The sequence below is a fragment of the Dreissena polymorpha genome, chromosome 15 (assembly GCF_020536995.1).
Source record: "Dreissena polymorpha isolate Duluth1 chromosome 15, UMN_Dpol_1.0, whole genome shotgun sequence".
NCBI lineage: Eukaryota > Metazoa > Mollusca > Bivalvia > Myida > Dreissenidae > Dreissena > Dreissena polymorpha.
In genome coordinates, this window is record NC_068369.1 from 54,174,160 (window position 1) to 54,196,970 (window position 22,811).

The 22,811-nt window shown below is 33.1% G+C and overlaps 1 protein-coding gene across 2 annotated transcripts in view; it reads left to right on the forward strand.

Moving 5' to 3' along the window:
• LOC127861120 (uncharacterized) overlaps window positions 1-8,699 on the forward strand; it is a 39,116-nt gene extending 30,417 nt beyond the window's left edge. For both annotated transcript variants that reach the window (XM_052399494.1, XM_052399495.1), the window contains one exon: window positions 5,472-8,699. In XM_052399494.1, coding sequence (XP_052255454.1) covers window positions 5,472-5,630 — 159 coding nt within the window. In that variant the 3' untranslated portion in view covers window positions 5,631-8,699. The remainder of the gene's footprint in view (window positions 1-5,471) is intronic.
• Window positions 8,700-22,811: the final 14,112 nt, after the last annotated feature.

Below are 22,811 nucleotides of genomic sequence, written 5' to 3' on the forward strand. Positions count from 1 at the left end.
CTATGTCAATTTTCGACTTTGGAAAATTTGTTTACCATTTCTTGAATAGGTTATACACTTTACTTTTCTGCTCCTCTGTTAACTCTGAATCCTCAATATCAACCCCAAAGTCACGATGTGGTTCGTCGTTTTGAATGCTGTAAACGTTCACCTCTTCATTTTCAGCGTCACTTTTCTCGCAAAGCGGAACGGACCGTAATACATTCACCTCTTCAAGGTTACAAAGAACACTTTTACTTTCAATCCTGATTGTCTTGGCCGATATATAACAAACTCTCACAGGTACTCTTGCTGTTTTCCCTGGATTCTTTAGGCTCACTACTCTCGGACAAACGCTGAAAGCTGTAGGCAGGTCACCGGTTTCTGTAACCGCTGCTTCAATCAAATCTGACTTCCTTACAAAACCAGTGATGGTCTTAGTCTCCAATGGATGAAGAATGACGGTCTTCGTAGCCTTTACCTGACCTACTATTGGTGATAGCATGGCATCAAACGCTATTTTCCATGACTTAGGAAACTCCTCACTCTCCATTTCAAATTCTTGCCTGTACTCTCGCAACAGATTTGTTCCAACAATGGCTTGCACTTTAGAATTAAATTCAGTGTCCTTTACTATCAAAACTAGCATTTGAGACTGCCGCGATGAACACGGTAATTTCACAGCTACTTCTATATAGCCTGTGTATATAATTGCCGTTCCATTGGCTCCCGTCAACTGGTTTTTAAAATCGGTCAATGGTAGAAGTTCTGGTTTTGGATCCATTTTATTGTAGTAGCTTTCAGACAAAGTAGTGACCATTGATCCCGTATCAATCAAAGCTTTCGTCTCTTTGCCTTTTCTCAAAATTTCTCGTTTAAATGGCTATGTTTGTTTTCTGCTGTCGATTCATATTCTTGGTTATGATATCGAGTCTGTCCTCTATTTGGATATCTACCTCTTCTGTAGCCTCCTCTATAATAATGCCCTCCATTGGTGTATCTATTCTGTCTCCTTTCCTGGTCACTCGACTTTGTTTCTACGTATGATTCATATTCTCTCTTCCCTCCCAGATTACGCTTCTTCATATTACTCATTTCAGCTTCAATGGTTTTAAGCCTTTCTAGCATCTCATCCAGAACTTTCAATCTATCATCCGTTGATTGCTGATAAACAAGTGTTTTGCTGTTGCATTTACTTGATTATTTTCTTCCTCTTCTAGTCTCGTTTTTCTTTTTAACTTTTCAAAACTGTCACTCGATTCGTATGAAACTCTCGTTGCTGCTTTCAGTTGTTCAGAGTTCAATCCTCTCCAAAATCTTTCCTTCAACTTGTTATCTCTCTTACGTTCTTCTATTTCCCCTTTGTTAACTGCCTGTTGAAAAAGAGCTTCTAGTCTTATTCCCCATGCAGAGCATGATTCTGTTTCATGTTGTTTGCTGAGTAAAAATCTTGTACTATTCTTTCACCAGACTTTACTTCTCCAAAATTCTCAGTCATTTTAGCGATAAGCTCCTCTGCTGACTCAGATGGTTTGATTGTTTATAGTATCCTACGAGTATCACCTTTCAATGAGTTCCTTATAGCTTGTGACACTGCGTAATCCGAATACAGTCCCGTCCTCATCATACAAACAGCTTCAAGCTTCCACTCTTCAAAGTTCTTGCCATCAAAGCTCGGCAATGTTGGAATTCTGGTACTCAACTTAATTCGATCATTTGTTGTCACTTCCCTTATCATATAATTATCATTCTTCTGTTGTACCTTATCTTTAAGCACACTTTCTTTCTGTTTCAACACATCTTATCTTCTATTCATATCATCATCTTTCATTCTTCTTATAGCTATTTCTCGATCCAGTAGTTCATTTCTGCTCCGCTGCTGAAATAATTCCTTTTCCTGTAACTCAAGTTGTTCTATGTTTCGTAGTAACTCTTCTCAGCCTGACGTTTTCGTTCAAATTCATTTTCTAAAACAAGCCTCTGTTCGAGCATCATTCTGTGGCTCCTTTCCTCATCTTCTCGCATTTTCATCAACTGGCAATTCTGTATTTCATACTTCTCAGATTGGCTTCTTATTTCTTTATATTCATCATGTACTCTACTTATATCCTCTTTAAATTCATATTTATGTACACTCCCTGTCTCATTTCTACTCAATCTTGTGTCGGGTACTCTGTTGCTAAGACGTTCTTCTATTCCTGAATTTCTATCCGCCACAATTGAAGAATTGTCCCTAATTCTTGTGTGAATGTGGTCTGCACTGGAGACATAAGTTTTATCTTCACGTTTACGGTCTTCGTACTTCAATTCACGCAATGTTACATCAAGTTTTCTCATGTGCTCATAAAAGTAACGTAGAGAATCTGGCGTGTTACCATTTAATTGTGTTTCAAAACAATCTCTTGACTTTTCATTCATTAACATATGTTCAACGCCATTGATTGACTCTTCATGTAAATAATCATCGATCGTGTTCATATTTGAAACTATGCTGTCCTGTTCATCTGATAATTCACTCCGTAATTCTCTCTCAATCCTCTCTTTTATTCTCCTTTCCTTTAATTCTTGCTCATCTTTCAAAATTTCTTCCCGTATACGCTCTCTCCTGATGCAGCGTAACTCTCTTTTACTTATTGCTTGTGCCATTCTCAATACAAAATATGTATACGAAGCAAATATTTGTTATATTTATAATGGTAAAACAACATATAATTAAATGATTATAATATACAAGCAAATAAATAATCACACAATGAACAACCACTTTCAATATAACACGTTATTTTAATTCTGTGCTTAATTAAATACACAATATTTATATGGGATAATATGTAAAGGGCATAACGACAGTTAATCCATTGAGTCAAGGGAAACAACTGCCGCAAGACGTTCAAATGCACAATCACTCAATGCGACCTACTCCTATAATACCCATTGATTTTCTTTTAACCAGTCCCGATATTAAACAACTATAATCATCTCGCCTACTCAACCTCTTTAGAAGGGAGGCGGAAAACTACAACGGGCGAGGCATGGTCAGGGGTGATAACCCCCAAAAAAGGGTCAGGGTAAGGGTTAGGATTAGTGGTCGGGTTAGGGTTAGGGTTGGGTTTAGGCTAACCCAAACCCTAAACCGACCCCTAACACTAACCCAAACCCTAACTCTAACCCTCTAACCCCCCCCCTTGCGCAATACCATACCATGCCTCGCCCGTTGTAGTTTTCCGCCTCCCTCTTTAGAAAGACAAATTTGTGACAAAACTAATCGACTTTCACTTTCCCGAGGACTAATCCTCCTTACTACTAAAATTTACTAATTACCGCTATACTTCTAATTCTAAACTACACCGACTATGCTATAACAACTATCCATCAATAAATGCATGTGTGTACCGCACTCGATAATCCGCTCTATACTCGAAAAGAAATACGATTGTAATCGCACGTTTACATTTTATTAAAATGTCGCACGCGCCGATTATTTACTTTTGAAATACTGCTCAGTATTTCAATTTACTTGCGAACGCTTTCCGATTAAAATCGCGCGTAACCTTGCAAGGATTTCTTGAGTATAGTTTTTGTTCAATATTCAGTTATCAATATACATAAAAACAAGGACCAATAAGAACTAGAAGTTTGACAGGGGTTAATAATTAGTTTATGAGTGGTTATTATCGTGCAACACGACTTTATTAGTTGTGATTATACTAGATTTATATATAATAAAAATATATAACACTTAAAATGACTAATACACTTATCTCTCTCTCTATATCTATGTATCCAGCTATTTAAATTTCACAGTTTGAACAGAATTTTGCAATTTATATAAGTAATTACATTCAATACCTGATAAAACTAAAATGTATATTTCATTTATAGATCAAGTGAGAATTTTATTTGCTTATATACTAAATTTTTTTAAATTAAATCAAATACAATTTAATCAAAAATGAGAGTTATTTTAAAGCTGAGTGCAAATGAAATAAACAAAATTCTTACCAGTTCATCCAATTATCCGTCTACATATCTTAACACATGATAAAACAAAACAATAAAACAATGTTAAAACTCACAACCGGAAACAGTTAGTGTTCACACTTCCAGCTAAGTTGGAAGCACATCAAAGTCACTGTCACATCCAACGGCGATCAACGATGCTGCGAAGGATCCTTTTGATGAAAAAGTTTAATACATTCGCGAGTGGAAATTTCAGATTGGGCCCTGGTAAACGATGTGTACACGTGACAATGTTTATCAACAACACGGTTTCCCGTGCATGTGTGGATATAATATCCAATCAGACGCGTCTGTCTGTGATGACGTAGTTATACGATGAAGCTACGGTATCCCGAGGATTCCGTCCAGCTGGCATATGTGTAAACTGGTTTGTTTACAAAGCTGTGTAAATGGCGACAAGATGTCGTCGTCTGTGTGTAACAGCGGCCTTCACTCCTGAACGTTGGGCGCCATTGTCGACGTAGCTCTCGGCAAATTTGTATAAAGGGTTCGTGTGAAGGGACTGTAATAATGACGCAGAACAATATATCAAAGATATATAAGGTGTTTATGTTCTGGCGGTCAAGTGGCAAATGCCTACATTAATCACCATTATTATACAACAATTACAGTAATAGCATTTGTAAAAACATGGCAATATTGTAATCCAATGAATACAATAAATACAGTCAATACAATACATACAATACATACAATACATACAATACATACAATAAATACAATAAATACAATAAATACAATAAATACAATAAATACAATCAATACCTTACGTTGCATTTAATTAGAACAGAGATTATAACAATACAAAGTTTAAAGTTTATAAATTGATTTATCACTAACCTGTAATAATGACGCAGAACAATATATCAAAGATATATAAGGTGTTTATGTTCTGGCGGTCAAGTGGCAAATGCGCGGTAACTTGCGCTTTCCACGTGACCAACGCCGCGAACCAATCATGCGTGTAATAGGTTTAGTGATAAAACTGGTTAGGTTGTTAGCTGAACTGTAGTAACAGTTTGAAAAGAATTCAGGTTAATATTAAAATAGATAGATATTGATTTCGTATGATGAGATATTGTAAAGAAATTAGGATTTCGTAAATTTACTCTATGACAGTTGGTACTTGAATTCGTGGTTCAGCAGACCAACGAAATCCACGAAAATTCGTACCACTCGAAATTTAATGGTTTTACAGTATATAAAGCAGCCTGTACTTCAGTACGTGAAATATTAGGCAAAACAGTTTTGCTCGATTTTTAAAAGAACATTGCACCAAAATGCCTTTGTTTTATATTGCCGGCATAACGGTCTAGGTAATGTAGTTTAAACGACGGAAACGCGGCAACAAAGGACGAAAATTCAAACCAGTACAGATTGAAAATGATAATGGGTGCAAGAAAAGAAACGTAGTCAATTTAACTAGTTACATAAAGATTATTTCCGTATATTGACTGAAAAATTACTTTCAGAAACCCTCTGGGGCCGGAGAGCTGATCTATGCTGATCTGGACAAAGAAGCTTTGACGGCAAAGCCGATCAATTCAACACCTGCTGGAACCGTGGAGTACGTAGGCATTGACTTCGCGAGAACGGTGGCTTTACCAGATGCGAATAAGCAAGAAGAGTAAAGGATTGCTTGAGCACGTTCCCACCAATAATAGGGTTTTCATGACTTGTTATTGGTATTACTGGGTACTTAGTTCGTATCTGTCAGAAATGTAGATAGAAGTTCTACTTAATTAAAATCACCACAGGATTTGCGTTAGATCTATAGTGCTATATGTCAAACATGAACGCCAAGGAATCAAATATAATTAAAGAACCTATTTACCTTTTTAGCGGTAAAGCTGTTTTAAGCGTATTGTAGACTGTGTAAATATGTATAGTAGCATAGGTTTGTGAAAAGCTAGAAATGAAAAAAGTTACACATCTTAAAGATGAAGTTTTTTTGTTTTATTTTTCTTTTATGATATCTCTATATTTTTTATAGATATTTTTCTTGTATTGAATTTTACTATACATGGTAATGCACAGATTTAGGAAATACTTGCGTACAACTTGTTGTTTGCCTTGTATTTGAAAGTTAAATTTGAATGGACTGTCACTTGATATAGCAATGTACATACCAAATATGCTTTATAAATACAATCATGCATGAAGCAATAGTCTTTACATTTTAAGTATGTTGTTGTTGTTTTTTTACATTTATTTTACATTGCAACGTAGAGTGTGGATCATTATTAAAACTTTTGTTCTGATCGACAGTGCCCAAACACGAACTGTGTATCTATTTAATGGTTCATATATAGTATTTCTAAGACTGGGAAGACTTTGGCATAACATTCTAAAAGAGTAAATGTCTTGAGCCATTCTTTTAAATAATGAAAACCAACGAGTGACATTTGAATGCAAACAAAAAACATTTCATTATGATCCGTAATTGTTATTAGATTATTATCTTCGCATTTAAATGTAGTGTTGCTTGTTTGTTATATTTACTTATATTATGCTTTGTTTGTATTCGTGTACATACATTATTGATTTACATTTTATTGCACGATTAGCTGTCGTTGATGCAAACCATTTAGAAACTGTCATTGGGAGTTCCAACTAAGGTGTCAATGGAGCCATTTTTGCAACAAAAAAGATAAGATTAAAAATTGCAACTTGCAGCCATGCAAGCTTTTTGACGTGAAAGTTTCAGGGCAATTTTCTTGTCAATATTGATAAGTTTGCATAGAAAAAAGTATGTGGTTTTCATTGATGCGGTATTATCACATATGATGTCAAATACCCACATGAAAATTAGCATTTGAGGGATTGTTGTTGGAGAATGTTTATGTTATCACTATAAATTATTTCTTTGTAACGCTAATTTTAAGATCAAACTAATAAAGATGTGTTTTCGTCCCATTTTGTATGTGAACGATATGTGTAAATGTTTGGTATTGACTACTATTTTAAAACAAAAACTATTGGTACATATTTACATCTCGTGAGCAGGAGGTATCGATAGAATTCAAATCATGATCTGTTCTTCAATATTTGGGAAGGTTTCTTGAACTTCAAATTGACACTGCATAAAAACATCTTGTATATAAGGACAATTGAAAACATGACACTACTTACATTTAAAATTATAATGTTTCTTTAAAACGGCATTTAACTAATGGAATCTCCCACCCATCATTTTATGGAGATGTTTTTGAGTGTGTTCGCAAATGTAAATATCTTAAAGCAATTGTTTGTATCAAACTTTTAAATTTAATTAACTCCATTTTATCGAAAGAATATGATGCTGACATACATAAAACACATGCTTTTTACTGACGCAGCTACATACATTGCGTCGCTTTATTGCTAAAGTGCTCTATCTCCATTTTTTTCAAAAATGAGTTTTATATCGCTGTGTTCGTGAGAACGAGATCTTTAATATGACGTAATCGGATTAAAGATTCAGTCGCCACAGAAGAAGTTGTTCGATTCCATTTTGCTCTATCTCCCACATTTTGTATAGAATACAGAAGAAGTTTTTCGATTCTATTTTGCTCCATCTCCCACATTTTTACAAACGGATGAATGCTGTACTGCACCATCTCCGGGACTTAGAGCAAAGTAATAAACGATTTATATATCTCCATACATAAAATTGCAAATAGCATGAACATATAATTTACTAAAGTAAATATTTAATTATATTCATATTCTCCGTTTGCTGATAAATACTTCGGTATATTTTGTCCACATACGTGCATAAATAAGTGAGATAATAAAGGTTAAACCTTTAAATGCGTTTTTCTCCAAAAAATGAAATTGGTAGTTAGAGCACTATAGCAATCAAGCGACGATTGGTAATCGGGATTATATCGTTCAACTTTGTTAATATTTTCTTTCTGACGGGCGTTTCTCATTCAATTTATTTGTAAGCTTTGTTTATTTATTTTCAATAATATACGCGTGTATAGATTACGCAGCTTTTTATCATTACTAGTATAATGTCCGTTTCGATAACTTATCGCCTCAGTCTATACGGTTATTCTTTTTAGGTATTACATTCATTTTCTTTTTAATTTATTTCCATAGTACATTACAGTCACATAAACACCCGAGCTATGTAATATGGATCTTTTAAACCCAATAGTGCTGCTTCTTCCTGTATTTGCACGATGATGATCTGAACTATTAACTCTATGATGATATTTTCTTAACTCTTTTTGTAAAAAGAAGGGTTTAATGACAAGTGTTCGTAATTTCATTTCATCGATCCTCAAAAAGATGTAACTCTGTTGCTCTGGTCTCCTTCCTACCATTGAGTAATTAATTAGTCATTAAATTGAATGTTTTTTAAGGTTAGATTTTATCTACACTTATATGTATCATAAATATTACTGAGCAAAGTGTGAGGTTGAGCCTCTAAAACCGGTTTAAACCCCAAGTGCTTAGCATTGACCGTTCCTAGGCGGTGACCCAAGCTTTATTCTTCTATTTGTGTATGTTGTTTGCTATCGTGCCGTACTGTTTTTGGCAATTGGTTACTTGCCATGAAAGAAGAACCACGAACGTGTGTATACTAGGAATGCAATACTGCTGGAGCACTTCTTTATACTATACACTCTGGGGCATACAATTGTAAGAAATTCTGTGGAAACAAAGAACTAAGTTGCATTATTTTTTATTTTGTCAATAACAAGTATGTAAAATGGAAGCATGCAAAACAAATATTTTTTAATTCTTTGCTTTGAATATAAATAAAAACTTTAAATGTAATTCGGTATTATGGTTTCAATGTTTGACTAGTGCTATAAACTTTACTTTATTGTTTATGCAATGTATATATATATATATATATATATATATATATATATATATATATATATATATATATATATATATATATATATATATATATATATATATATTAATATTAGATATATTGTTATTAAGTTGTGTTTGGCTTTTTAGTACAAAGTTACACAATCTGATGTCACATGCTAAAAGCAAATTCAACTTAAATTATTTGTCCCCAACACCCACAGGCAGGGTGTGAATATGAAAAAAACAAGAGATGTGTTTGTCAGAAACACAATGCCCCCTAATGCACCGCTTTGAATTTTTTTTTTGACCTTGAAGGATGACTTTGACCTTGACCTTTCACCACTCAAAATGTGCTCCTTGAGATACACATGCATGCCAAATATCAAGTTGCTATTATCAATATTGCAAAAGTTATGACCAATGTTAAAGTTTTAAGACACATACAATGACAGACAGACAGACAGGCCAAAAACAATATACCCCCGATCATTCCATCCGGGGGCATAAAAACGGTAGAGTAGAATTATATGATGTTAGGTGCCAAATATTACACCTCTTTGCCTTTCTGTTTTAGAGAAAAAATTAAACGTCACTATATAAGTATACAAACATTATTTGACTCCTGTGGTTTTCCAACTTTGACCCCATGTGCATAATTTGAACAATCTTTGTAGGGGTTACCACTAGATAATGCTACATACCATCTTGTTATATCTCAGATACGTATAAGCGAAGACCGATGTATATAGTTATACGGAAGTAACAAATAGCATTCCAATACAACCTAATGGGATATCACTTGATCTTGTTATCAGGAAAATTATGCCTATTTGTCGTATGAATGAATCAGCACAGACTTATGTGTATTTCCCAACAGAGTACACAGCTTGTGTACATGAAGGAGTTTCCTGTTGCACAGCAGAAAAGTTATTTTATTTTTTAATTGAAATAAACTTTTTTTTCGGGTACTACTTCTTCTTAACCTTTCATCTTGGTTTTCATTCGTTAACGGTTAATCTGCTTTGAAGAAAATGTAAAAAAGGTTTATACTTGATTTGACATGCATTTATCATCATTACATTGCTTTATTTATCCTTATTTATATTATACATTTTTGTGTTGTATTCTTATAAGGACATTATCAGTTTTCTTGGATTTTGAGACACTAAACAAACCAATTGTGAAGTCTTGATTAATTATCAAACAATTTATATTCTCAAAATAGTTAAGTCCTCACAGAATGCAGTCATGACAGAACTATAAACCTGAACCGATAAGTAGTTTTCATTTACAATCTTAAAAGCTTATAGAAATTCTTCTTGCAACTATATTTTTTTTAATTAGTGATCAAATCAAATTAAATCTGTGTCATAAAAAATATAAGAAGTCAATAGAGTAATACACAGATCTTTTATATGAAATAAATATCATTTTAAAAGAACAGTCATGTTTGTGCCCTCACTCTACCAGAAAAACACGAACGACAGCACAAAACATTATCATCACATTTTGGGAAATTCCCTGCAAAAGTTAACTCCCTTTGTACAACTTTTAACTGTCTTTTACAGTTACTTCCCTTTGTATAAAAATCGACAAATATCACAGAAATGGTAGGAAATAACAATAATAAATAAAATATCACAAAAAGCTTAACAATCAAGTAACATACAAATTTAAACAACTACATATCATTTCTACAAATTCATGTAAGTAAGCATATGTTAATATACATTTTGTTATGAAGTTCATGGCTTATGAACCATTTTATAAGGATAATCAGCATGATTATTGATAATTAACATTTCCTGTGTTTATAGTGAAAGGATTCCCCCGAATTCCACATTTTTCTCAAAACTCAGCTTCTGTCAAAATGATGCTATTCAATGCAAACTTTGACCTTAGACCTCTAAGTGTGACCTTGACCTTTGATGGAGGGAAACGGTTGTTACATGCCACACTTATGATGATTTACAAGTTATTTCAAAATCAATCAATAGATATCAAGGATATGATTGTGGCAGAAAATTTAACACACACCCCATCAATGTTCAAACCGACAGGAAGATAGTGCAAATGCTATATGCTGCCTTCTTTGTAGGCAGCATAGTAAAAAAACAATAAAACCACAATAACACACCTAAGCAGTTGTATCATATGAAAAAGTATATGTGTATTATATTTCTTTCATTAGTGAACAAGGGCTTGGGACCAAATTTATTTGTTTAAACCACTACGTGCCAGTACAAACATTATAGAAAATGTAATATTTTGTCTAGATTTTTAAAATTAAACAAAATAGGATGCTCTCATATCATATGTATTAATCTTTACTGGCCATGCATAACATGTAAAACTTTCATCATTCTATTGTCACTTATTGAATTCATGTTTACTACGTTAATACATCAGAAAATGTGTTTCTATTTCTGAAATAAGCCACAAACATTTTGAATTAGGAAAAAACATATTAATACTGCTTCAATGGTCCTTTTTGTCATTCTACTACCGGTAAACGCAGTATTTCCCCTCTATCAGTGTTCATTTTGCCATGCTCAATTCATAATATTAAAAGGTGACAAATGAAATATATAAATGAAAGTTATTACACATTATCTGTTAAATAAATAAAACATTAAAAAAATAAAATGTAAAAGTGCAGAAAAAAATCTTACATATTTTTACATTATTTCTTCACAGAAAATTGCTAATTGAACAATACAAGGGAGATAAATGTGATATTTATATTTCAAGTAGGCTAACACTGGAATGTAAACAATTACTCTTCCATGAATGAAGACATGAATGAAAAAATTTGTTTGATATAATTATCATCCATTTGAAATTATTTGTTAGAAGCACGTTATCGAATTAGCACAAAAATACAACAAAGGAAAACAAATGGAAAACAATTAGTAAAAGAAAATTTTAAATAGCTTGAAGAACATTCTTGAATTTTTTAGAACAAAATGAACAGAAGCATGACCGACCTCATGCTAAAATGGGTCTAATGTTATACGCAGACAGCATAGCATATGTATGAGTGCAGTCTAGTGAGGAGCTAGCTATGTGCAGTAAAGTCACACAAAGATTTGTGGTCTGATAATCAGGAAGAGTAGCTCCTGACCAGACTGCCCTGGCTAGTATGGAGGTGAGCTGGCCAAATATGGCATAAGACCCATTATTGCATGACGCTGGTCATATGATACTCGTATTTTGGTCCAAATTTACTAAAACAATAGATGAAAAACGTTAATATTTCAACTTAAATCAAAGAAAAAATAAGGAAAAGTTCTCACGTTTTAAACAACAATTTACACTTGAATGTATCCCAATATGGATATCCATATCTGTACTATCCATGGATCAACTGTTTAATAATAAAACTTATAAACTCTGAGAACAATAAAAATGAAGCCGAAAGTACCACCGTTAATAGTAGTCTTATAGTATTACAATTAGGAGTTAATTTGTTTCTTCATTATGTTTCTCAAACTATTAGAGTTCCTGTAATTAAGCTTTAATAAACAAAGTCATAGTTTACATGCAAAAGTCATGTGAATTATGTACACTAATTGCTCAAACCCAATCATGTGTTTTATGATTAGTATTGTAGCTATACAGTTACACAAGAAATGGTTTGTAACAGAGAAAATGTGATAAATACAACAAACTACACATAAGTCAAAATAAATGACTCTGGTAAAAAAAATAAAAAAATGAATAAAATATATATATATAACTATAAAATTTGCTAAAATTTAATATTGACGGAGGTTAAAATACATGGACGCAAATTTACACTATGTACCAGCCGCAACAATTATTACCTTTGGTTTTGTTTTAAAAAAATATCTCAGTTACTAACATACCATCTATCATTCCTGATTAACAAAGGAGTTAACAGGTCGTAATTGTATAGTTAACAACAACAAAATCAATCACATTGCAAGTGCAACTTGAAGATGCAGCTCATTTTTTGTAGATAGGATGGAATATGATGAGACCCCAAAGCAATTTTTATCATAATAATGATTTGCATAAACTGCAGGTAATGAAAGATACCTTCTTAAACATGATTCATTATTTCTGTGTATAAAAATAAATGTTTGATATGTTTCATTGCCAGCAAAAAAGCATTGTTTCTTTACTATAACTCTACAAAAGAAAAGTGATATATAATATTTTATGCACACATAAAAGATTTTAGGTCATTGTACGATTTCTTAATTGTTGAACATTATATTGGTTCAAGCCTTATATTTAATTACTTGTGTATAACCTCAGGGTGGGGTCACATGGGCTCTTTTGACCAATCAAATTCAGTGTTGGCCATTGTGGCCCTTTGGATCCTTCTAGACTAACGTGGCAATCCAATATGGTCGAAATTAACAATTACGCTCTTAAGCGATACTTCCAAGGATTAATTTTAATATGATATGATGCCGTTTCATTCCGTTTATGCGAAGGATTATCTCTCGTTGTACGAAGACTTACACCAATGGTGTTATCCCGTGTGATTCTAAGTTTAAAGGGCAGTTGAACGAGTACACATGCTTATCAGTGCCGTGTGCAGAAAACTTTGCGAAGTATACGCAGTATACCGTGAAAGGTTTCCAAGATGGCGGCGCCCAAAGCGTAATTAGCGCATATCGCCAGTCACTTTTTTATGCTGGTCAGCTACACAGTTGTCGCTGCTCTATATCAGTCATACTGATTCAGTTCAGATAAGTATTCAAATATCGTGTTAACATTTGTGCCTGACTTAAAGTTCTGGCTGTTTTAATTATTATTTTTTCTGCCTTTTTAAGAATGATGATCAATTCAGGTCAGCTCTATATATCTTGTATATATTATTATTGTCTTATTTAATTTTAAGTTCAGCCTGGGCTTATACTTTATGAATATTTACGACACATTTGTATTATCAGTTTAGCTGGGTTTCCCACTGTCACATTAACAGATGTCATCACGTTTTTATGAAATAAACAATAAAACACTCGTTCATTTTAGTCTATATTACCATAACTCATTTTTATGGTCAACGTGTGTATTTTAAAATTCTTGTGATGTGTTTTGTTGTGCTATTGTTGTTAATGTTTTCTTTATGGCAATTATTTGGTTGTAATATTTTCATTAACATATCCTTGTTAAGTCTGTAACTACTAAAAACTATAAGTAATTTAAATATTCTTAAAAGCTTCATATTCATATATATATATATATCTTATTTGTATGTGGTGTGGTTTGTCTTATAGTCACACTGTAATTTTAAGCTTCAAGTTTTGTCTTGTAGTCACATCTGGTCAGTCTATTTGTGACTGGTAGTCACAATAGTTCACATAAGGTTATACCCAAGGAGTGTCCGTAAAGGTGACCGGTAGCTGCGGAATCCCACAGCCCGAGCCAGAGAACAGAAATGTTCTTTCACGTATCCTTCAGTTAATGAAAAACCGTGTCTTTATGATGCCGAAAACTTGCTGAAGTTTCTTTCTACATTTTTATTTATCAAACTATTTTCCATTATTATACTTTCATTAATGCTTCTTAAGTGTAATGTCTATCAATCTTAATCTTTTATATCAATTTTATGTACAGGTATATGTTTTGTAAACACATTTTGATTTATATAATTATATAAATAGGTGTTTCATCAAATTAGCAAGTCTCAGGTTTCAAGTATTTGTGAACGTATAACAATTGTGCTCATTATAAGCAAGACATATGTATTTGTATCTATCTCTAAAACACACTCAAGTGTTATTGTCACTACAAGCCATGCTCGCTATTTAATATACTATCATTTACCGGTATGTGTCTTTATGTACTTAAGTCATGAACAATGTGAATCATATTCACAATCTTGAACTCATGGGTTAAATACTGTATGAATTATAACAAAGCGGCTCTTCTTAACATTTGATTATTTTTTCGACTCGCAGTATATTTTACAATAGGATTTTGGAGGCAATTATTTATAATCTTTTTCGCAATATTAATGTAATTTTTGTAATCTGTCATTATATTTTCAAGATTATACCAAGTTTAAATAGTTTTAATCATCTGTTCGGTATGCTGCTGGTTTTATAATATATGCACCCTGTTAGTTATCATTTCAGGCCATGCCTACCTCTCAACACCGCAATACAAAGGACCTGTTCGCTGGCTGGCACTTCCTGTACAAGTACTACAAAGGGGCGATAAGGCACGTTTCCAGCCTTCCTTTGAACACTTCATTAAACCTGCCTTCCTCTCAACAATCCAATACAGAGGACCTGTCCACTGGCTGGCACTTCCTGTATGAGTACTACAATGGGGCGATAAGGCACGTTTCCAGCCCTTCCTATTGAACACTACATTAAACCACGAAGGACCCGAACGAACAATTATGGCTAGAAACAGGAAGACTTCACTCTTCAGAACATTGTGTTTTATCTAGTGAACTTCAGTTTTTTAGTTCTCATTTCATACTTATACATTTTTAATGTTATGTCCGTTTATAGTTATCAGCTCAGGCTGATACTAATGGTTAAGTTCTCTCCGAGATAAGTATGTATATGCCTGATTTAAGTTTTTCAGTTTAGACTGATATTGATATCTACGAAGGAACTATTTTTATGCAGGCCTTGATTATATTTTTCAATATTCGGCCTGATTTTGCTTATACCGTTCAGGCTGATATTGTTGTTATAGTTCTTTACGCAGGAACTATGTTTATGCAGGCCTTGCTTATTTATTTTTCAATATTTGGCCTGATTTTGCTTATACCGTTCAGGCTGATATTGTTATTATAGTTCTCTACGCAGAACTATGTTTATTCAGGCCTTGCTTATTTATTTTTCAATATTTGACCTGATTTTGCATATACCGTTCAGGCTGATATTGTTATTATAGTTCTCTACGCAGAACAATATTATAGTTCTCTACGCAGAACTATGTTTATGCAGGCCTTGCTTTTATATTTTCCATTATTCAGCCTGATTTTAGTTATACCGTTCAGGCTGATATGGATGTTATAGTTCTCTACGCAGAACTATGTTTATGCAGGCCTTGCTTATTATTATTTTCCAATATTCAGCCTGATTTTAGTTGGACCGTTCAGGCCGATATTGATATTTTAGTTCTCTACGCAGAACTATGTTTATGCAGGCCTTGCTTATTATTATTTTCCAATATTCAGCCTGATTTTAGTTGGACCGTTCAGGCCGATATTGATATTTTAGTTCTCTACGAAAGAACTATGTTTATGCAGGCTGTGAATATATTTTTCTATATTCAAACTGATTTTCAGTATTCCATTCAGGCTGATATTGATGTTATGGTTCTCTACGAAGGAACTATGTTTTATGCAACCCTTGCTTATATTTTTCAGTATTCTTCCTGATTTTAGTTATTCCGTTCAGGACGATATTGAGGTTATAGTTCTCTACGAAGGAACTAAATTTATGCATGATTTTAGTTATTCAGTTCAGTCCATGCTTATATTTTTCAATATTCTGCAGGATTTTAGTTATTCAGTTTAGGCTGATATTGATACTATAGTTCTCTACGAAGGAGCTATTTTACCTAAGTTGGGTACCAGATCAGGTCATTCTTGTACTTCTTACATGTTCCGTCTGATTTAGATATCTGGACATGCCATGCATATATTTATCTTTTAATTTCTGCCCAGTCAGGCATCGTTGGGGTTTACTCTACCCCTCTAACTAAACTTATTTCTGTTTCTTATGACCAAAGTTTTTAACTTATTTTCCCTGTTTTTCTGATTGGTATGTGCAAATTTTACCGTATATGCCAATCTTTACGGGTAGTTATTCTAACAGTTCTATTGTCAACTCATCTTTCCGATTGGTACTTGTTAAAATACCAATTCATTTGATTAATACCCTGATGATTCTCCCGGGGTTCATAAACCTGTGTGCTGGCGTACTATACGAATAAAATTGCCTTCTGCCCGATAATCTTCATCTCCCAAAAGATGCTTCTGGGTCTAAGATTTTGAAGCTACTGTTGGGCATATTAGTTTTTCATATCTCTGAGTCAAAGGGAATGTCGCCCCACAGGGATCTGCCACATCCCTATGTAAATAATCATGCTCCACTAAGTCACACCAAATAAGATCAATACGTTTCCTAGGTTTTGTCCTCGAAAACCATTACATAAATATTTTCCATCATAATCCATTACCCTTTTTACTTTGCTTACTCATAAGCGATAATCGTTAGCCCAGTTCTTTCACGTTTTAAATCACGGGCTTGTTACCCGAGCTGTTCCATATGGTTATTCCCACAGATATTCCACTGGATTATTGGTACATCGGTACACCCGTTCAGGCGTTGGCATGAATCTTCGGCGGCTGTTACAATACATTTTCACAGTCATTTCTATGCTAAATGTACCACTATTCCGATATCTCTTTTATTCCATCAAAGGATATGTCCAGTCTGGGGCTGGCGCTACTCATACCAATTCTCTTTATACACCCACTGCACGATAGCTAAATTTACCACTGTTTTATTTCATTTCTGTTGTGTCAATTGACTTTTCATTTTTACCCAACATCCAACGTCTGCGGGTAGTCTTTAACCTTTTTCGTCATTGCCTGTATTCTGAGACAGTATTTGTTGTATATGTCTCTTTAACTGTCTGCCAGTTTACATCTGCAGCCCAATTGTTTATTACTTTTTGATTGGTCGCTCTTTTTCAAGTACATTCCGAATCTTACTTTTGTCAAGGTTTTTCATATTATGTATATATGTTAACTTACAGTTTATTGCTCAAATGGTCTTTCACTCATTTACTGGTACCTGTACTTTATGCCAATGCTGGTTGTCTGTCGGTTCCAAACCACAGCTCCATAGTTGTACTACACGGTACATTATTGCTTTCCCTGTTTATGTGTTACAATTATTAATTTGCTTTTGTTGTGTTGCTTGAATGTTTATGTTTAACCAACAGTTTAACCCCGAAGGTAACCTTTTACCTATTACCAAGGTCTGTTATTAAGGCAATGTTTGTCTTTTTTATCTCATTGTCTGATAGTTTAAGAATGCAGTTCCATTGTTTAACTATATGATTGCTTACTCCTGTATGGGTACATATTTTTACTTTTGTTGTTCTGCTGAACAATCTATGTTTACCTGATAGGTAAAGGGTGCAGATTGTATTTAAAATTTTACCAATACCCTTTATTAAGGCCAATATGTGTTAAATACTGTTCATATGTTGTCTGATGTTTAAAGGCAGCCCCTGCATTGTTTTACACTGGGTTCATGATACCTTACTACTTAACCACTACATTTTAATATTTTGATTCGTCAGGTTCTTATACATTTAAGATTAATCTTATAGTTTAAAGCTGCACATTCATTTTCACCTCTTAACAGGTACCTGTACTTGGTCTTAATTCCAAAATCTGTTGTATACATCTGTTTGGTCATCTTGTTGGTTTAAGGCCGCAGCTCCATTGTATAACATATTATTGTTTACTTTATTATCGATACAGGTAATTTTTCACCTATAACAAAGGCCTGTAATTAGGGCCATATCTGTTGTATATATCTCCCATGCATGATGGTTTAGGGCCACAGATCCATTGTTTTACTAAATATTTGCTTACTTTTTACCGGTACATCTTTTTTATATTTATTTTCGTTGCTTTGCTTTACAATTTATGTTTACCTGACAGTTTAAGGCTGCAGGTAATTTTTCATCTATTAATAAGGCTGCTGTTTAAGGCAAATATCTGTTGCTTATATCTCCTATGTTGTCTGGCGGTTTAGTGCTCGGATCGGGGATTATACTATATTATTGATTGCCTACTCTTTTACCGGTACGTTGTCTTATTTTATCGTGTGTTGCTTTGCCGTACAATTTATGTTTACCTGACAGTTTTAGGCTGCACGCAAACGTTTCACCTTTTAACAAGGCTGTTTATTAAAGCCATTATTTGTTGGTTAATCTCCTATGTTGTATCACAGTTTAAGGCCGCAGATACATGGTTTTTTCTTCATGATTGCTTACTCCTTTAAGTGTGCATTTTCTTACATTACTTTTGTTGTTTTGCTGTAAAAGTTATGTTTCCCTGACAGTTAAAGACTGCAGGTAGTCTTTCACCATTTTTACTAGTGCTTATACTTTATACAAATATTGGTTGTTTTATGTCTGACCGGTTAAGGTCGCAGCTCCAATTATCTACATATAGGTCTAATTCAATTTTGTTGACAATTAGGTTAAGCAGTTCTTATTAACACTGATTTTTTCTGGCAGTGTTTTTCTTATGGAGCATACACATATAATTAAGTTATGCTTATTCTAGTGATCGTTGAACACCAATCCTATTGTTTTAAATTAATTTACTTCACTATGTTCTATAATTTGTTATTATTTAGCAGATGGATGATTTAAGCTTAGGGGCTCTTTACAAATCAAAGCTTATAATGCTTATTTGTCCTTAATTTTCACATTACCTGACCTTAATCGTAAGGCTACGTTTATATTCATTCAGGGGCAACTACCCCCTTTTCGAATTGCGGTCCTCTCCCGTACTTCATGGGCGGCGGGGTTCCCGAACCGGTCCCCTTTGTAGCGTGTTTTTACCACCCATTATGCCTTTCTGGAAAGAATCTGTTCTATTTTTATCTTTTTTATGGCATTTTATTATAAATGCCCGTTTTCAATCAACAACATTGTGTTTGTTCTTTCCTTTAAGTCATACGAGTCCGTCCGGTCTATGACCTTTTCATTACCACCGAGGACAATACATAAATAATATTTTATGCACACATAAAAGATGTTATGTCATTGTACGATTTCTTAATTGTTGAACATTATATTGGTTCAAGCCTTATATTTAATTACTTGTGTATAACCTCAGTGTGGGGTCACATGGGCTCTTTTGACCAATCAAATTCTGTGTTTGCCATTGTGGCCCTTTGGATCCTTCTAGACTAACGTGGCAATCCAATATGGTCGAAATTAACAACCCACCTCCACCCCTTCTCCGCCATAAGGCTTTGACTCCCGTACTATGTATGTTTTTACCTGTGTGTAAAACACATTTGTTCCTTATTTTACTGTTATACGCATCAAATATTATTCTTTTATACTTATTTTGGGCGTGTTTTTCCCGCCGTCATCACATTCAACTTCACAAATTCATGTTTTTGTATGTGTATATGCGTGTGGCGTGTTTTTACCACCCATTACGCCTTTCTGGAAAAAATCTGTTCTATTTTTATCTTTTTTATGGCATTTTATAATAAATGCCCGTTTTCAATCAACAATATTGTGTTTGTTCTTTCCTTCAAGTCATACGAGTCCGTCTGGTCTATGATCTTTTCATTACCACCGAGGACAAAACATAAAAAAACAAAACATCATTATCAAAAGCATATTAACATTTATCTACAAGTACAATCATGTATATTATTTATTGAACAGATAATAACATTTCTTTATATTATTCATATGCCACCGTTTAATGTTATGAATTTAGCACATTACAATTAACAATTGATAGAGGTTTTTAGTAAAATACAAAATGATGGTCATTGAAGCAGTATAAATATGTTTTTATCCTATTTCAAAATGTGTGTAGCCTATTTCAGAAATAAAAACGAATTTTTATGATTTATTAAAGAAGTAAACATGAATTTAATACGTGATATTAGAATGATGACAGGTGTACATGTTATGCATAGCCAGTCAAAACATTTGATACAGTTTATAATACATTTGATATATAAGATTCATATTTTGATGATTTTGATATTCTAGAACAATATTATATCTTCTTCAACGTTGGCATTTGCATGAAGCGGATTCAACAAATACACTTTCGTCCAATGACTTGTTAATTCATGAAAGAAATTTACTACACAAATACTGCTTTCGTTTGATACACCTTATTAGGTATATAATTGCGACTATATTGTATTTTCATGGTGCAACCCTTCGAACATTCGTGAGTCTATGCGACTTTGTTTTTCCTCAATCATGTATTGATGTATTTTAAAATAACTTGGCACAAATGTCAACCATCAGAAGAGTGGCATGTATTATCCGTCGTGCTATTTTAAAGGTCAAAGTCGCACTTTGAGGTCCAATTTCAAAATTGACATTGAATGAATTATTTTTTTAAAGATGTTGAGTTTTGAGACAAAAGTTTAATTTGGAAGTATCCTTTGCTACGAACACATGAATTGTTTATTATCCATAATAATAATGATTATCATTATATAATTGTTCATGGGCGATACATACTTCATAACAAAATGTGTATTTACATATGTTTACGTACATGTATTTTTAAGAAATAACACGTATTTGTTTTAGATTGTATGTCACCTAATTGCCATGCTTTTTTGTGATATTTTATTTATCATTGTTATTTCCGACCACTAATGTGATATTTGATGATTTTTATACAAAGGGAAGTAACTGTAAGAGAAAGTTAAACGTTGTACATACGGAGTCAATTTTTGCAGGGAATTTCCAAAAATGTGATGAGTGTTTATATTTATGTCTTTGATGTTGTTCGTGATTTTGTGGTAGATTGAGGGCACAAACATGAATGTTTGATTAAAATGATATTTATTACATATGTAAGATCTTGTTTTACTAATTTTTTTCAAATTTGTTATGACACAGATTTGATCACTGACTTAAAAAAACAATATATTCACATGAAGAATTTATATAAATTTATAAGATATTTGTGAACTACTTATCGGTTCAGGTTTATAAGTATTTTATTTCTGTGACTGCATTATATGAGGATTTATAATATGTTAGGAATATACATGTTTATTGAGTAAACAGGCCCATCTGTGTTGAGTATTCACTACTTGAGGTTTATAAGTTATTATAAGTTTGAGTTTCATACAGGGCTGGATCTGAAAGCGCTGGTTTCCTTATAGGTTGTTAAATGTTTTTCTTACCAAGCGCATGATATGATTCAGGACTAAACATGGTCGTCTGTATGAAATATCTTGCTAGCCATGAATATAATGTTGGTAAATTAATATCAATACCAACTACTTTCTTACTCTCTTACAGTGATATGCTCCTTTTTAAATAAATATTTCATTTAATCTCACAGATGTTAGTGCAATAAAATGATAATTTACAAAGATTGGAATGATACTTTTTTAAATTATTAATATCATTTCTTTTTAATTTTATATTCATTTTTATCAGACGTGATATGACATTTCTCATCATTACAACGTGTTCCCTTTGTAACTTATACATGTGTACATTTTTATTGGCTTAAATCAGTAATATGGGAGAAGTTATAACACACACACCAATTTCATGCAAAACTACTTTATTCAAGCACTAGTGTTTATAACTGTACATGTGTGTGACTGTACGATTAACTTTTGTTTCAATATTTACCACGAACACTTAAATCTGCAGCTCTTGACAATACTGTTGTAAATTGAAGACCCAGAAAAATGTATAGTTTGCTTTAACAATTAGTTTCAATTATATTCCGTTCGTTTTTGTCATTAAAACAATTGTGCAAGTCATTTATTTTAAGAGCAAGCATTTTTGATTTGTAAATGTCTGATAATGCATAAAAAGCTTATAATTTCCTTCTTGTGTTAATAAAAATATTACTCACAATTTAAAATTGTATGTTTGAACTAAGTAAGGAAACAAAATAATTATAGATGCATTTTAAAGCAAGTAAATACAATCTCTCTATTTTAAACAATTTGAAAAATTAGAGTTGAGAAGAAGTAGTACCAGAAAAAAAGGAATAAAAGGTTTAATCGATTTAAAATAATAGTTCTTCTGTGACAGAAAACTCTTTAATATGCATATTTATACCACGTAATGGCACACTTTTTGTTTTATAACAAAAACGAGTAAAGAATTAGGTAACGACATAAACTTGCTTGAAATGAAGTTCGCAGAAGAAAACTCTTTTTGATAGATAGTACCATATAACGGTTTAATTAATTTGACGAACATCTGTCATATTCATA